Source organism: Siphateles boraxobius, unplaced genomic scaffold (assembly GCF_051911475.1).
Source record: "Siphateles boraxobius isolate OS27281-9 unplaced genomic scaffold, OSU_SipBor_1 164, whole genome shotgun sequence".
Taxonomy (NCBI): domain Eukaryota; kingdom Metazoa; phylum Chordata; class Actinopteri; order Cypriniformes; family Leuciscidae; genus Siphateles; species Siphateles boraxobius.
This window is the reverse complement of record NW_027508771.1, coordinates 1,770,668-1,790,000: the sequence shown is the minus strand read 5'-3', so window position 1 is coordinate 1,790,000 and position 19,333 is coordinate 1,770,668. Positions and strand designations below refer to the sequence as shown.

General features: G+C 40.4%; 1 protein-coding gene across 1 annotated transcript in view; it reads right to left on the bottom strand.

The window, feature by feature from the left end:
* LOC143740068 (kelch-like protein 29) overlaps positions 1 to 19,333 on the bottom strand; it is a 462,524-nt gene that overhangs the window by 277,790 nt on the left and 165,401 nt on the right. Inside the window, exon 3 of the mRNA XM_077232146.1 lies at positions 12,651 to 12,989. Coding sequence (XP_077088261.1) covers positions 12,651 to 12,932 — 282 coding nt within the window. The 5' untranslated portion in view covers positions 12,933 to 12,989. The remainder of the gene's footprint in view (positions 1 to 12,650; positions 12,990 to 19,333) is intronic.

Sequence of the window (19,333 nt, the reverse complement as noted above, 5' to 3'; positions counted from 1 at the left end):
CTTCAACCCAACACACCTGGTCCCGATCGCAATCACCAGAATTCTGATTCACCTCACCTGCACCCTCATCACTTCACTCACCACGCCAGCTCTGCATATAAACCCCAGTCAGTCTACAGCTCATTGTCAGGTCTCGTCTTTCGATGCCAGTGACTCTCCGGTTCCTAAACCCTTCGGTCTGGTTCCAGTATCCTCAATATATCTACGCAAGTATTGTCCTTCTACACTAACCTCCCAGTGTGTGTGTATATTCCAAGCAGCCTCTGTGTGCGGTGGTTCCCCGGGATTCTCCAAACCGCCTCTCTGTGTTCTACAGTGGAATTCGCGGATCTCAATCAGGATTCCAGTGGTCAGCTATTTCCAGTATCTACATGACGGACTCAAGTTCAAGTCTTCTCCCTGTGTTCCCTGTGTGGATCTCGAAGCTCATTCCTGTATTCAGGAGTTGCATACAGTGTCTAAAATAAAACCTGTTAACGCCATATTCTGTGTCTTCATCCTTGCAGTAGTGTGACAGAAGACCTGACCACACACCATGCAAGCTTCCTCTGCTTCTGAGATCCACGCTGCATCCACCGAAGCCCCTCGGGGTGCCGCCGCACCCCAGCTGCTGATGGATGCCTCTGCTAATGCAGCCGTCGCTCCGCAACAATCACTTCAAGAAACCCTCATTGAATTCCGTCACGCTCTTCAGAACTACCGACCTGCCTCAGTAAGTCCCATGGCCAAACCAGCTTCATATGCAGGCGGTGAGGATTGCAACAGATTTCTTCTTCAATGCAAACTTTACTTGGAGGTAAACGCTGCTCAGTTTATTTCAGAAAGAGCCAAAATTGCTTTTATAATTTCTCTGCTCTTGGGTCGCGCATTAAACTGGGCTCAAGCTCTCTGGGAATCCAATGCACCCGCATTACAGACTTTAAATGGATTCTTTGAACATTTTCACACTGTATTCGCTCAAACTTCTAGTGCTATCTCCGTTCATGATCAGCTGCTTCGCCTACGACAAGGCACCTCCTCTGTTTCAGAATACGCTTTGAAGTTTCGGACGATCACGGCAAGCAGCGGATGGAACGAAATCGCTTTTATGAGCGCTTATCGTCAAGGACTCAACCCAGATGTCGGGCTACAATTGGCCATCTATGATGACACCATTGGGATTGAAAAACTCATCCAACACTCGATCCTCATAGACCAACGTCGCACTGCATGTTTGTCTAATCTCCCTGCTCGTACTCGTATCTCCTCGTCCTTAAGCCCTCCAGTACCCGAGCCAATGGAAGTCGATACAGGACGTTTAACTACATCTGAACGTAACCGACGTCGAACTAATAATCTATGTCTCTACTGTGGTGCTTCTGGACATTATCGTGTCGAATGTCCCTTCCGTCCCAGCCGTTCGGCGGTGAGTACTGTAGATCTACCATTTCCAGTGTTAAACCTAAAACAAACTCCAGTCTTAATAACATATCTGAAACACTCTATTCCAGCGAAATCTCTGATTGACTCCGGCGCGGCGGGGAACTTAATTTCAGCTTCTCTACTCAACCGTTTGCAAACCCCCCGTCGACGATTAAATCAACCACTGAATATACACTCCATCCTTGGAAAACCCCTTTGTAAAAGAAGTATTCAGCACTGCAGTCCCGAATTACACCTGTCCATCGGTTGTCTTCACCAAGAAAGATGCTCTTTACTGGTACTGGGGGCTCCACTGCAGATATCGTCCTGGGACGCCCGTGGCTTACTCAACACTCGCCTGACATCTGCTGGACTTCTGGAGAAGTAAGTCGTTGGAGTGATCACTGTAAAAAGCATTGTCTACGTCCTGTCAAGAAACAATCCTCATCCGCCATATCCGCGGTCTCAGCAGTCCTGGGTTCAACCTCCGTCGAAAGTCCAGTCACCGAGTCTTCCCACCAGATCCCTCCGGAATACCGGGCCTTCCAGGACGTGTTTAGTAAACAACTCGCCACCACTCTACCACCTCACCGGCCATGGGACTGTGCTATTGACCTGCTGCCTGGGGCCACTCTACCGCATGGGAAGATCTACCCGTTGTCCACCCCGGAGCAGAAGGCCATGGAGGAGTATGTGGAGGAAGCCTTACGCCAAGGATACATTCGACCTTCTACGTCCCCTGCCGCCTTGAGCTTCTTCTTCGTCGGGAAAAAGGACGGAGGACTGCGCCCATGCATTGATTACCGCATCCTTAATGCTTCTACCATCAAGTACAGATATCCACTGCCCTTGGTACCTTCGGCTCTGGAACAGCTACGTTCAGCATGGGTCTTCACCAAACTCGATTTGAGAAGTGCTTACAACCTGGTTCGTGTACGTGAAGGCGATGAGTGGAAGACTGCCTTTATCACTCCTGCTGGGCACTATGAATATCGGGTTATGCCGTTCGGGCTGTCGAATAGTCCAGCAGTCTTCCAGGGCTTCATGAACGAGATATTCCGAGACATGCTCCATCGGTTTGTGGTCATCTACATTGATGACATCCTAATCTACTCCTCCAAACTCGATGAACATGTACTACAGGTGAAGCAAGTCCTTAAACGCCTCCGTGAGTACCAACTGTACCTGAAGTTAGAAAAATGCGAGTTCCATCAAGAATCCATGCACTTCCTGGGGTACGTGATTCAGCCGGACGGCATTTCTATGGATCTAAATAAGGTAGAAGCGGTGATCAACTGGCCTAAACCCCAGTCCCTGAAGGAGCTGCAACTTTTTCTTGGCTTTGCCAATTTCTATCGTCGGTTCATCCGCGATTATAGTAAGATCTGCGCTCCAGTAACTTCCATGCTGAAGAAGGGTACCACACGGTTAACCTGGTCTGCTGAAGCTTCCGAGGCCTTTGAGGGTTTGAAGAAAGCCTTCTGTTCTGCTCCTACGCTGTGTCATCCCAACCCTGATCTCCCGTTCATAGTGGAAGTGGATGCGTCCACCAACGGAGTTCGAGCTGTTCTGTCACAGCTGCAGGGGACCCCTCCACGACTCCATCCATGCGCCTTCTTTTCACGCAAGATGTCCCCGGCAGAGCAGAATTATGATGTCGGTAATCGAGAACTCTTGGCTGTTAAATTAGCTTTAGAGGAGTGGAGACACTGGTTGGAGGGAGCCAACCACCCATTTCAAGTAATTACAGACCACCGCAACCTTGAGTATCTCCAGGAGGCCAGAAGATTAAATCCTCGCCAGGCTCGGTGGGCTCTCTTTTTCACACGCTTTAATTTCACAGTTACCTACCGCCCGGGTTCCAAGAATCTCAAAGCAGACGCTCTATCACGCCTCCATCAATCCGAAACCTCCACAGAAATCAACGAAACCATACTCCCTCCAGCCATGTTTGTCAGTCCCATCCAGTGGAACATCGACAAACTCATTGCCGACGCCACCCTTACCGAACCTGCTCCGCCGGGGGGTCCTGAGGGGAGGGTTTTCGTACCTACCAACTTCCGCCTTCACCTCATGGACTCTGTACACACCTCTCCGGGCTCTGGACACCCAGGCAGCCAACAAACCCTCTCACTTCTCCAACAGCGCTACTGGTGGCCCGGCATGGCCCAGGATATCTCCCGATACGTGCAGGGGTGCACCGCTTGTGCTATGGCCAAGGTACCTCGACGTCTCCCAGAAGGGAAGCTCATGCCCCTACCAATTCCGAACAGACCCTGGTCCCATCTCGCCGTGGATTTTGTTACCGATCTACCATCGTCCAACTCCAAGACCTGCATTCTAGTGGTCGTTGACAGATTTTCCAAGTCCTGTAAATTGATATCCCTCTCCGGACTCCCCACAGCCTTCAAGACAGCAGAGATGTTATTCACCGAGATTTTCCGCCACTTCGGAATCCCAGAGGACATAGTATCGGATCGGGGACCACAGTTCATATCAAGAGTCTGGAAATCGTTCTTTAAGCTTCTAGGAGTATCGGTCAGCCCTACGTCGGGGTACCACCCTCAATCCAACGGCCAAGCGGAGCGTAAGATCCAGGAGATCGGGAGATACCTGAGAACCTACTGCCATGACGCACAGGACCGCTGGGACCAGTACCTCCCATGGGCAGAGTATGCCCAGAACTCTCTACGCCAAACATCTACAGGCTTGACGCCGTTCCAATGCGTTCTGGGATACCAACCACCTCTGTTCCCATGGACAGGCGAACCATCGGACGTTCCAGCGGTCCAGCACTGGTTCACCGAGAGTGAGAGGGTCTGGGACTCAGCCCACGTCCACCTACAAGGGGCTGTACGGAGGTTCCAAGAACAGGCCGATGTACGTCGAGGACCCACACCCCACTACACTCCTGGTCAGCTGGTGTGGCTCTCCACCAGGGATATTCGCCTCCGACTGCCCTCCCATAAACTGAGTCCCAGGTTCATAGGTCCATTCGCGGTGCTGAGGCAGGTCAATGACGTCACGTATCGACTTGCACTACCCCATCACTACCGGATTGCACCCACCTTCCATGTTTCCTTATTAAAACCCTACACTGCACCTCTCTCTTCCCCTTCCACAGAAGCTGAAGCTGGCGAAGTACCCCCTCCTCCTCCAGTGGACCCCACAGACGAAGCCGTATACCAGGTCCGCACCATCTTGGATTCTCGACGACGGGGGGGGCCAGCTGCAGTACCTCGTGGACTGGGAGGGGTTTGGACCTGAGGAACACTGTTGGGTCCATCGGGACAACATCTTGGACCCCACGCTCCTCCAGGACTTCCACCGTGACCACCCGGATCGTCCAGGCCCCCGTCCACGAGGTCGCCCTCGTCGTCGGGGTCTACGGCCCTCAGGAGCTGGCCGTGGAGGGGGGGGGGGGGGGGTACTGTCACGGATTCACCCAACGACACACCCCAGCCAGCTTCAACCCAACACACCTGGTCCCGATCGCAATCACCGGAATTCTGATTCACCTCACCTGCACCCTCATCACTTCAATCACTACGCCAGCTCTGCATATAAACCCCAGTCAGTCTACAGCTCATTGTCAGGTCTCGTCTTTCGATGCCAGTGAGTCTCCGGTTCCTAAACCCTTCGGTCTGGTTCCAGTATCCTCAATATATCTACGCAAGTATTGTCCTTCTACACTAACCTCCCAGTGTGTGTGTATATTCCAAGCAGCCTCTGTGTGCGGTGGTTCCCCGGGATTCTCCAAACCGCCTCTCTGTGTTCTACAGTGGAATTCGCGGATCTCAATCAGGATTCCAGTGGTCAGCTATTTCCAGTATCTACAAGACGGACTCAAGTTCAAGTCTTCTCCCTGTGTTCCCTGTGTGGATCTCGAAGCTCATTCCTGTATTCAGGAGTTGCATACAGTGTCTAAAATAAAACCTGTTAACGCCATTCTCTCTGTCTTCATCCTTGCAGTAGTGTGACACGTAGAGGCATAGATTAATTCATTCTTAAACAAAATCTTGCATTACAACATTTTCTGATGTGTTATTGTTGAAATATGGTTCCCAGAACATGACCCACCATTGCAGCTTTGTGTGCCGACAAAGCATACTGGAGTTGTCATTACTTTATTATTTCACAAGTTCTCAAAAAAACGGGAACGTAGAGGCATAGATTAATTCATTCTTAAACGAAATCTTGCATTACAACATTTCCTGATGTGTTATTATTGAAATATGGTACCCAGAACATGCCCCACCATTGCAACTTTATGTGCCGACGAAGCATACTTGAGGTGTCATTACTTTAGAATTTCAGAAGTTCTAAAAAAAACGGGAACGTAGAGGCATAGATTAATTCATTCTTAAACGAAATCTCGCATTACAACATTTTCTGATGTGTTATTATTGAAATATGGTACCCAGAACATGCCCCACCATTGCAACCTTGTGTGCCGACGAAGCAAACTGGAGGTGTCATTACTTTAGTATTTCAGAAGTTCTCAAAAAAACGGGAACGTAGAGGCATAGATTTATTCATTCTTAAACGAAATCTTGCATTACAACATTTTCCGATGTGTTATTATTGAAATATGGTTCCCAGAACATGCCCCACAATTGCAGCTTTGTGTGCCGACAAAGCATACTGGAGGTGTCATTACTTTATTATTTCACAAGTTCTCAAAAAAACGGGAACGTAGAGGCATAGATTAATTCATTCTTAAACGAAATCTTGCATTACAACATTTTTGTACAACATTACAACATAAGTGACAGTTATGTCTTAATTTGTGTCAGGAGTTATGAAATGAAAAAATGAGTCGATACTAGGCTTGGGCGGTATCCAAATTTTGATACCGTCAAACCTCCTCCCTATTTTACCGGGGTATACGGTATTACCGTGACTAATTAAAAATTATGACATAAGGCTCAGACAGCGTCACCAAACTGTTGGCTTGTGTCTACACCGTTCAGAAACTGAATACCAGATCGGGCATAAAAAACACACAAAAAAAAATCAAGGCCAACCCGTGCACGTTGTGTCTGATCCCTGTTGACGGCATTAAATGTAATATGAGCCGGAGCCCTATTTAGACTCGACTATTTTTAATACGTGGGCCGTTATAATATGGTGGCGCCAAATAATTGTTTAACCCAGGTGCTCAGGGGGTGGTAGATATAAATACTATTTATAAATGAGCAAAAATGGGACAATTAATAATATTTAATTATTTTAATTATGACAATTGTATTCATTTTATTAATTCATTTAAATTAAATTAACAAGCAACAAGCCAGAAGTGCATTTGTAAATCCGGTGACACGCGTCCATTGATTTTTATTAATACAACTTTTCTGTCAGTGCTGCAAAGATTAAGTTGACGATCGCCATCTCCTAGTGGACGCGCATATATAGAGAGAAATGCAAATCATGGATTACATAATCAGAAGGTATAGGCTAGCCTTTTACTTTTTGTTTTGAATTGTTTCGTTTAAAGAAATTGATGATTGATATCTCCGTAGTGAACGCGCGTATAGAGAGAAATGCACATCCTGGATTAATCCGAGAGTATGCTGCCTATATTTCTTTTCCTTTTGAATTGTTTCGTTTAAAGAAATTGACGAATCGCCATCTCCATAGTGAACGATAGAGAGAAATGCACATCATGGATTAAATAATCAGAGAGTAGGCTAGCCGATTTCTTTTCGTTTGGAATAGTTTCGTTTAATTTGATGATCGCCATTTCCGTATAGAACGCGCATAGAGAGAAATGCACATCATGGATTAAATAATCAGCGAGTGGCCAATTTCTTTTCATTTTGAATTGTTTCGTTTAATGAAATTTCAAGCTTTATTTAGATATCTTTCATGTCTGTGAGACATACACTGAGTTTCGGTTAATTTATGATGAGATTTCAATGCAAGTGACCGCGGCGCGCCAGCGCACGATCATGTCATGATTATGTTGTCTGCTATATTTGATTCTTATTTATTATTGGTTGATAAAAAAAAAAAATATTAAAATTAGGATACAATTTATACAAAACGAAATTCACTTTAAAGAAAGGCCTTTTACAAAATGAACCTTAATTAAGTGGTCAATGACTGACTCCCGATGCATCCCATCTTACTCGTGCTGTTCAGTTTTCATTATCAACGTAAAAAAAAAATAACAATATAATATTTTAACAAATATAAACGAATGGGCTTATTTAATGAACTCGGGGCAAAATGCATCCTCGCAGCACTGAGTGGGTGGTTGTTTCGGAGATGCGACATTAGGTTAGAGGTGTTTCCATCTCTTGCGGTCACCTTTTTTATTGCAACATTTACAAATTGCCTAGTCAGTATTTACCGCCTCTCCCTTCTCTCTCTCTCTCTCTCCTCCACACTGTCACTTGATGACAACTACATAAGCATTTTTAGGCATTGAATAAATTATATTTATTTATTATATATAAGTGCCGGTAATGACGGTATTGAAACTGATACCGTTGCTATTTTAAGACCCCGCGGTATACGATATTACCGAAATACCGCCCAACCCTAGTCGATACCTTTAATATGAATTATGATCGTCAGCTGGTCCATTCATAAAAAACACTCCGTGCTGTCGTCATGACAGCGATTCACAAAACAACGTCCCTCAGGGCTTTAGCTCAAAAATGTGCAGACTTAGAGAAATATGGATATATTCTCATAGATTCACATCATATTTCTATAGACAGGAATAATATTTATTGAATTTATACCCAAATACGTCGATGTAATAATGATCGCTTCTTACTGAGATGTGCTGTGTTTTCAATTCATACCAATAGCCTGAGGGCGCTATATGCACAATAATAGTCCATATATGGATCATGAAGAAGACCCATAGTCATGTGACATTCCAGACGTCACTAATACAGAAAGTAACTGACAGAGATCGCTGTAACATGCAGATAAAGATGTTTTGAAGACAATAAACATGATTGCAACGATATTTGAGTTACCTGAGTTCTTCAGGCCATGCCAAGTATTTCATAATAATAGATTATATTTATAATGTAATGCTAATCGATATAGATTTCATCATCGTGCAGAACACTATAAATAATAAATTTTCTGTCGGATTTTTTTTATCTGAAGCCAAATATTAGATCACAGAAGATTATTCAAAACACTCGGCTTGCGTTATAAAGTAAGTTTGGAGCACAAACATGATTTTAATCTCATAAATGGTCGTGTATTGATGGTGTGCTAAGCTAACATGCAGGCTAGCCCAGGTGCATCTGCCACCAGCAGTTATTGTTTTATGGTTTTTTTCTAAATAGGAATGATTACTGAAATGTTTCAGTGCATTTGATACGAGTTTCAAATATTTAGTGAGAACTTTGATAAAAGAAATTAGGGTTTGAAACCCTATGAATAACCTGTGAATAGCCAGTCGTTAGAAGCTATAATGCAGACAAAAGAAATGCATAATAAGAGCAATAACTCTGGAGAGGTGTAAATGTGTGCAGGGGAGAATGACACTGAATGGGGCTCGTTTGCACCACAAAACAATAGAGACAATAGACTGAATAGATGACTCAGAAGATGACTAAACATCAGTTTGCATTTTAGAGTCTAATCAAAATAAAGTAATTTGACATGATCTTGAAAAACATTTAACTAAATACAGAGTTTTAGACTTATCATTTTCAGATTTTAAATATAAAATGGTCACACATATGGCTTTAGCTGAAGTGCATTTCTAGATTGATCCAGGACCAACTTCAATTTTATTTTCATGAAGATGTTTTCATAAAAATAAATTTCTAATAACTTTACAAAACTTTGAAGCTATTTTAAAAAAAAAATCATTATGACAATTATTAATTCTACATTTACAATAAACTACCAGGTGTCAGCTTTCAAATGAGATCATACTTGTGCTTTTAGTGCAAAGGGTTCATGAACTGTATCTGTTTCAGTTTGGGTATGTCATTTCTGGGGATTTTTCAAAAGTGGGCTTGCAGCTTAACAGGTTAAGATTTATTACAACGAAAGGTTGCTTGTGCACAGCGCACTTTACTTAGGACTCAAGCTCACCTCTCGATGAAGTGATTGGCATCGGGTGATCCAGCTGAGCCCCAAAGGAAACGACTGGTACTCCATGAGAAGGACCAGCGCGCTCCTCCCACGGTTTGCAGTATGCTAGAGGAGTGAGGGGCCCGAGGAGTAGCCCTTAGTAGCCCCTATTAGCCCTTTTCTGGTGGCCAACAGAAGAGGAACTAGATCGGGGAATAGGCTAAGGGACTCCTCCTTGTGTGATGTCCTCTTCCCTGAAGAACAATGGCTCTCATAGAACACACTGTCAGAAGAATTGCAGAGCAGAAGCGCTCGGCTCCAAAGCTAAAGGCAAATATGCAATGCATCAGCTTCTGTATTTATGTCCATGCTGCGGGGCGGAGCATCAGGTGCAAATCTCGCAGGCCAATGTTCATTGGCTCGTTTAGTTAGACTCAAAGTAGATTGGTCTCTCAAAGCGATCCCCAATTCGTCGGTCAGTTCCAACGTAAATGTAAATCGTTGCTTTCTAGTTTCATTGAGAATTAATTCAGCAATGGTAACTTAATTGAGTCACCATATTTGAGATAATCATTTTTAAAATAATTAAATAAAAAAAATTAATCATACAAAATAAATATATAATAAAAATGAATAAAAATAAATACATGAATGAATGAACAAAAAAATGCTTCTCTGATTATACAATATTATATTGTCTAACAAATTGTTATTTTTTTAAAGAGACTGCTCCATTAAATAACTTTTTAGTAGTAGTATATTAGATACTTTAACCAACAGAAAAGCCATACTGTATTAACTTATTTGCAATATAATTAGCTTGTAGCAAAGTTTTAAAGTAGTTTCACCGACACTTTTTGCATTTTAATGAGCCTGAATGCGACAAAATTTATCCTTTTGAATCATTTGACAGAATTTATCTGCATCACAAGATAAGCGAATTTCTTCGCAGGATCAAGACAAAAAGGCCACAAAGCCAATCTTCTCATTGAGATTCGTAACTTAATATGCAAACAAATTACTTCAGCGCACACTCAATTATTTGATGCTCATAACACTGCTGAACTCTGAAAACAAACGTGTGAAGCCAAAATGCCGATACTTATAATAATAAAATGTCCAGCTTTTGACATAAAGAAGCCTTTAAATGTGGAATGAAAGATGCACAGGCATATTGCTTTTGACCCCAAATTTTCCCCAGTGTAGACGTTTCTAAATCTAAGATTGCTTTATTCTTTCCCCCACCCTGCCAGCAATATGAAAGCAGGTAGCGGGAGTTTCTTCGTGACACAGATCAATAAGCAGCCTTGCTATTCGTTATCAGAGACGGCTTGTAGAGATCCGGTGGTGGGGGTGGCTGAAGGGCTTTCATGATGGATGACTGAAAAATTTACCCTAAGATCAGCCACTGCACATACTTTAATCTCTTTTTTCACTGAGAGTGGGAACAACAAACACATGTGGCACGTAATGATGCCGCAAAGCTCTCAAACTTGATGTGACCATCAACAGTTGCTTTTGAAGGGGTCCATCCATACACAAGGAAAAACAAAGCTAAATGCAAATCCCATTCTAGGGCTGGGCGGTATGACGATATTTATCGTTACCACGACATAAAATGTCTATTGTTAGAGGTATTGATATATCGTGTATATCACGGTTTATAAATATATAGCACTATTGACACTTCAGAGTGATGAAATACATGAAGCGCAATATATTATGAAAACTAAGGAACTCTGTGTGGTACTCGTGCATACTGGCACGAGCACTGAATGCTGCCTCTCTCAGTAGGCGATCGTGATGTGATGTGCTCGATTTTGAAAGGTGTTATTAAGCACAATAAGCAGTGAAAAAGAACTCAATGCGGTGCATGCGCTGACTGACACATAGCGTTAAGAGCATGCACAAAAAGCCGTGTCTCTCAGCATACAATCGTGAATTCAGTTCTCTTTCATGCCTTATTGGGTTTGAATGGTCATTACTAACGCAATCATGTCAAAATGCCCATCTTGTAGAATATTCATGTAAACACAGCCGGTTATGTCTCAAGCGAAAGTGAACCGTTGGGTGTAAACCAGATGTTTAGAATTATAATGATCCATGAGTTGACAGCAGCCTAATATACCTCCCTGCTGCTCTGTGTCATTAATGTAATCACCACTATTGACTGAATAACTTTTTTTAGCTTTAATAAGAATACATTTAAATTTAATTCATACAGGGAAGACTATGCAGTATTTTATTTTTACATTTGATTATTACATGTTTGTAATAATTCTAATTACATGTTAAAGCTGCAGTCCATAACTTTTGGCGCTCTAGAGGTTGAACAATGAACAAAACTACATGAGTCTTAAGGAAGAACATTGTAACTGGAGCTACTTCTCTCTGTTTATGTCTATGACGAGTCAAGCGGGTACTGGGCAACTCCGCAGTGGTAAGACTCGTACCAGTCTAAAATAGTCAGATTATAAACACTTATTATAGGTGTACCGTAGTGATTCAGGAAAAGACAAAAACACAGTTTGGAAAATGGATTCATGATGTACTTGCGTATACATTTTGTAAATTTTGAACATAAAAAAGTTGTACCTGAAAAGCTTAATTTGTTTAATTCTTTTTTATATTATAATTGTACCATTGCTTGTAATTTGCTTTTTTTATAACAGAAATTAGATAAAATAACACAAAAAAACGATATTGTGATACATATCGTTATCGTGAAATAACAATTCTCATATTGTGAAATAAGAATTTGGTCATATGGCCTCCCCCTTACCTACACTTTCCCCTTCTTATTACAAAAGATTTATTAGATTTTTTTAATCTATTTAATAAAAAACTAAATAGACATTTTTAAAACAAAAATATAAATCTAATAAAAATGGCAAAAACACAACAAAATTACTAAAACTTCACTAAAAAAAATTAAAATGAAAACAGAAAGATAAAAACTATAATAAAAAACTATAACAGTATAGTTCAAACTTAACCACAGAACCAAACCCTACATGAGCCATATGGATACTTTCATGGACAGTTATAGTCCTTTGCAGTGTGAATTACCATTGAAGCCTGAACATTTCTCTATTGTGTTTCAAAAAAAGAAAAGAAAATGATAGCAGTTTGGAATGAAACTACGGCGAGTAAACGCAGCATGAGACAGCACCCACAGGTGTGTTCAGTCCTACCTTTGTTGTGGAGGTCGTGCAGGTGGGAGCTAAGCGCTTGCAGGTCAGCTCGCTATTGGACGTGCTGGTTGTCCCGGTGACCGGGGTGGGCAGCAGCGAGGGGATGACGGGCAGGGGAAGGAGGCCGGGACGGTTGTTGCCGCTGTTGGGGACGGAAGAGGCAGACGTGGAGACACAGCCATTAACGGTGCCGCCACAGCTGCTGTTGGTGATGCAACACTCCCTCCGCTCCCACACGCCACGGAAATCACGCTCAAAATGCTGATGGTACCGTGACATCATGACAGAGCGGATCAGGAAAACGAGAGACACTTCTACTCACGGGGAGCTGGAGAAAACCTAATGGAGAAGAAGAAACATGTTAATATCTAAAAAACTACTATTACTTTTACAAATAAACATCAACAATAAATGATATCGCTTATAGCGCCTCTTGTGGACGTCACCTGAAAAGTGCAGCAAATTGTAATTTTTACAGAAATGTAGCCAGAGTCAAGTATTTCCAATGAGAGTAGGTTGTACAATGGATTGCTAGAGAGTAGATCAATGATCAGTTTATGATCAATTATACAGAAATAAACAAATATATTGCCATTTAAATACACTTCATCACAATCAACATAAAAGATTCAATTGACAGCCCTCATTAAATTACTCATTGAGAATGAATCATCTGAATTTTTTATAGTAATTCAATAGCAATTAATCTTATATTTTGAATCTGTTGAATTCTGAAAGTATTTAAACATCGAATACATTATAATTTGCTTCAGTGATAATTTTCAACATGCAAATAATCAGTTGATTTTATCTATAAATAAATGTAATTTATGTCTTCTTAAGACGTTAAGAAGGACTTTCATCATTATCATACTGATGATTGCAGCTCCATCTCGTCTTTAGAATCACACAGCTTTAATGTTAAATTAGATAAATCTGTTACTTCATTCTGAAGGTTTTTAACACATATAATTAATCATATTATAAGTTGACATACAATTTGGCTGCCTTTAATCAAAATTTACAGCTGGCTGGAACCATTAAAAGCAATGAACGAATGCAGACATAGCATAAGAATTCAGTGTCTGGTCAGCATCTCCATTGTTGCATGATTCACTCTTTATGGTTCTGCCTTTGAATTCGGCACAAAAGACAAGAGGTCACATGTTGTTTGAATGTCTAGAGAGTTATAGATAGCAAGAGCTTTACAGATCAGTCCAGCCATGACGTGTGACACACACTGATGCTGTTAACAGAAACAAATGAACATGTTTGGTGAACGTGTATAACTTTGTGAATATAAACATACAGTGGATATAAGAAGTCTGTTTTTATTTGTATCTTTTTTTCTCTGAAATGTTACTTTGGTTGTCAGTGATATTGCATAGATTGTTATTTTTACATTGAAGGTGCAAAGGTTTTCATATCATTTAATTTTATTTAAATATAATTAGTTTAATTTTTTACATGACAAAAAAACAGCAGAAGGGTGTGTCATTTTAATCTAGATTAATCTAGATTAATTCCAAGATTCCAGTGAGATTAATCTAGATTAAAATGGCTCATTTGAATTCTGCCGAAGGAATTCAGAATATGTGTGCTACCCAAATAATGACTAAAAGTAAGTCTTCGAGAATAGTTCGCCTCGCGTAGGGATGTGAATTTGTGCCAAAAATGCCATTCGACATTAGAGGAGCAGAAGTCGAATATCGGTCAAAAAAATTTATAAAACAAAATAAATAAATAAAACGCACAATTACAATGACAGAAAGGGAGGCCAATTTCATCTTTAGCGATTTGTCACCAAACAAACTGTTTATTAATTGAACAAGTAACATGTTTTCGTCGCTTTTTTTTTTTTTTTTAACATAGTAGCCTAGTCTAATTGGAAGAAGAAAAAAACAATAAGCACGACGTAGCTACAGTCCGTTTTTGAATCGCCAAACCAGATGCTCGTTAGATCAAAAAATAATGTCATATGTAATAATGATTTTATGTGAACTTGCCTTTACCAGCAATAGCCTCATCCTTTTTTAAACAAATTAGTTTCAATCAACGTAAACTATTCGTGTGACTATGCCCCTGCGCAATACACACACATTACCGCAGGATGGCGGGTGTTCATTTCATAAACTGTACACAATGGTAGTTTATTTATTTTGTAGCCTATAAATTAATGTATATGTCCAACGGATAATGTCATACTTTTTAGTAGTGCTATCGCGACGTAATAATCTGTTTGGTTGTAAAATGTATTACCTGAATGAAATGAAATCGAATGTATCGTCCATTGGAATCATTCATTCACAGACAGCTTACGAAGATGTTCAACTAATAAAGATCTTCATCGCTGGCAAAAATATGATGCATTTGCAGATTTGCTTTCACTAGACTAAACTGTAGCTCTTGATGTTCTTAAATCTTCCTGTTACGACTCCGTGTCGAGTGTGATTGAACGCGCTTCAGAGTTCAGACGATTCAGTGCGTGAGGAACTGAACAGAACTGATTCGCGAACCGATTTAGACAGATCTGCCAACTTGTTTGATGAAGTCTTTGAACAGAATCAACCCATCTCTGATTCATTTGTAAATTGAGCATCTCTCATGCCCATAAAAAAGATAGGCTACAGCGCTTGGAATACATGTAAAGTAATGAGAGGAACGACAGGAAAATACCCTGCTGCACGATTTGCGCGTAAATATAACGATATTCGAAAAAGCTATTTTATGATCCCAACCCAACTTTGTGAATAGATTAACGGCGATATTTTTTTTTTATCGCCCGATAAGAGTCTCACGTTATTGCAGCACGTTAACGCCGATAACGGCCCACCACTATTAAATATACATTAAACACACACACACACACACATACATATATATACATACATACATATATATATACATACATACATATATATATATATATATATATATATATATATATATATATATATATATATATATACGATCACGGAAACTAGGGACACAAGTCGGTTCTGGGGCATTTTGCGTTGTTCATAGATTCTGAAAAAGTGTAGTCTCCAAACTTTCCAACGATGTGTAACACCCCAGATAGCAATGAGTCGGCGGACCACCGTCGGTTCTCCGGCGGCAGTAGAAGCGTCAGAATGGCGACATCGCAAACACGTTGGACGGCGCACCGCCGGCGGCAGCCGCTTTTTAAAAGCGGCAGCCGCCTTCATACCGCCTTCGTTAAGCGGCCGGCCCGCGGGCCAACCGCCGTTCCGCCGCCTTTATATTGAAGGCCGTCCTTCCGCGGCCCGCCGGAGGCAAACGCTATTTTCGAGCGCTCTGCCGCCGCTTATTCTGGCTATATATATTTTTATTTATTTATAGCATGCAGTTTAGCAAGAATAATGATTGCTCAAACCAGACAAATTTACAATTGGCATTTTTATTCCACATTTCAAAGTACAGTAACTGTCATTTAAACAAGATATTTCAGATCACTGAAACATAACAGAAAAATAAATAAATCAATATACTAACATGCAGGTTTCCAATTCAATTTTGGTTAAACAGCCTTACAAGCAAATTACAACACTTACAATAAGTGTTCATATAAAAAGGACAGCTCTAGGGTAAAAAATTACCAGTAAACATTATGACAAGTAAAGAGGATATTTGATACCAAATAATGTGCAAGATACCAAATAAATAAAAGTATAACTACATTTACAAGCCATTTCTAACAATATGATAAGTGGTAGTAATTTATAGTAAAGCTCTGGAGTAGAATAGGCCATTATAACGGCAATGCTGACCTGTGGCACAAGGATTTACAAGCTTTATTTGAAAAAGAAAAAAAGAAAGTAATTTCCACAGTGAGTGAGTGTAGTCTGACACTTCTGACTTCTTTAGGGGTCTTGATTCTACTGACTGCAAGATAAAGAAAGGATTCCAGTTGTCAGTGATTCTGGGGTGTCAGTAGTCAGTCTAGTTTTAAGTGGTCGGCTGTGGGTCCCTCTCAGTTGTGCGGCGCCTTTTTCTGCCTTCACGGTCAGATGCTCCTTTCAGGTAACGCGTAACGTTAACCTGGACCGCCTCATCAGTGCATCCTGGGTTGCCGGGTCCTTCCGGATGGCTAATATAGAAAATACAGATCTGTCATTTAATTTGAATTGCATGAGGACAATAGGACATACACATCTACTTAAATCTAAAAAAAATATCCAACTTACTTTGAACAATGGTCTTCAGGAACATGTCTCTAAAACATGCTTTATCCCCTACACCAAGCTGAAAATCCAAAAAAGTGTTACAAATTACATTTCTCTGAAGCTTCTCATAAATAAATAAAAAATGTGAAAGGCTAAGGATTCAGAATGTAATATATGCAGTATACAATCTTAAATTTTACTTTATATCTAGGTCTACTACATGTACAGGTAGCCCCAGTGGGAATTAAACCGACAACCACAGGTGCTGTTTGCAAGTTGTGCCTAATTGCTCAGTGCAAGCAAACGTCTTCAACATTGTTTGTTGAACTTGTTTCACCTGCTCTTGAAGTAAGATTTTACAATTCGTATTTTTATATGTAATATTGTAGTGTTTATTATAAATGATTTATCTGTGCACTTCATTATTCTTTTAAAATTCATGTAGCCTTATAATCTTTAATCAAATACGTTACCCTTCCCTCCCCCCTCGAAACGACTTCTCTTCTGGTCATGTGCTATGGTGCGAGGGCGTGGCAACTCCCCTCAAACCGTGCTATGAGCAGAGATGGAGAAGAGGAGCGCTAGAGTAAAACCCTGCCCTCCATTCAATATACCGTTTCACTTTTAAATACGTCACAACACTGGAGAAAAGTCGTTTGTAACTTCCGGTTCATGCCGACATCAAATAGAAGCAATAGTTTCCAAGACAAAAAAACTTCACAAATAACATCACTTACTTGTACTCAAACTCTTGGCTCTGTGAAGTGGAGTCTGGATTACTGGGGAGAAACCTGGTTGCGAGAAAGAGGAAACAGAAATTTGAAAATCTAACAAATGGTATAGTTTAGTGGCAGGATCACAAATCCAGCATCACAGCAATAGATTTTACATACCAGTTCCGCATTTTTCTGGTTTTCTGGAATCGAGGCATCTTTCTAGAGTTTTTTTTTTTCTTGAGACTTCCAAGATTCTAGAGTAGGGAATAATGAATGAAAGAGTCAGTTATCCACGATAAACAGAAAATAAATTACACAGATGAAATACAGGAAAATCAAATACACAAGTCAGACCCATTTACCTGCTCCCTTCATGAACTTAAAATGATGTTTCTCCCAGGTGCTGTGTGGAGGTGTGCAGAGGATGGCTAAATTGTTGCCTTCGTCTTTTTGCTAAGGTTAAATGGGGGCCAATGGCACATGCTCTCGCTGAGCCACTCTTGCGGAACCACTGCAAATGGCAGATCCTCCTCGTTGATAAACTGAACAATGTGAACCATCTAAAATAGAAGAACATTTTGCATAAAGTATACTTTTTGATTAATTTCCAGGCAAAATCAATAACATTAAAATGCTCACCCCTTCAAAAAAACGAGTCATTTTCACAAGTGGATCAACAGAAAACCATGTTCAGACAAACACAATCATATACATATACACACACATATATACATATAAACACATAAGATATATATATATATATATATATATATATATATACATACATATACACACATATATATATATATATATACACACACATATATATATATATATATATATATATATATATATATATATATATATATATATATATATATATATATATATAAACACCAAAAGTTAAACTTTCTAGATGTAAAGCTTTCTTTCTAGATGTAAAGCATTGGCGATTTACTGTAGCTAGATACATTTCAACATGTCGAACATGCTTGAATTCAGTGAGTAAAAAAGACGAAGCAGCATGTGTTAGCTAACACTTTAAGTTAAACTAGACTAGCAGCATGGTTGTCGAATCAAACAAAACATCATTATGTTTAGTTAGAAAACAACACAAGTTATACTGATCAGTCTTTCTTGTCGTAAAGATTTTGCTAACGTTACCATTCCCACGTGGGCGGGAGAATTGTCCTTCAGGATTTGGTTACGTAAGTTAGTTAATTATTCGACTGACCAATACTATCTTAAACCACATACTGTAGTACTCACACTGGCATAAACATACGTAAATATAGTTAAAAGAAGAAAAGAAAAAACTAACGCCAGGAAGAAACTAAGTAACGTTAGCCTAACTAACGTTAGCTATGTCAGAAACATGACGGAAACTTTGTAAACAAGGCTAACTTACTAGCTTGACTAGTAAGGCAAGAACATATTTGAAAAAGATGAACTAAAAATGTAAAAAATGAACATAATATTGCGTTACACAAAAAGGAAAAATGTACTTACTTTAAAGATCGTAGTCAATGACTAGATAGGATATCCTCTCCAAATACTGAAATCGTGTGACGAGTGGCCACTGTTGTGTTGGTAAATCTGCTTCCGTTTTTTAGGTACTGCCCCTCTCGGCCGGTGGAGGTACTTCTCTGTTTGTGCTTTAATACTTTCTTAAACATTTGTACAGATTGCAAAACTCGCAATTGCAAATTAATCCCTTATACCTGTAAAAGGTCAAATAAATAAAAAAATCGAGCTTGTAAAAAAATGAAAGACATAAACGAAA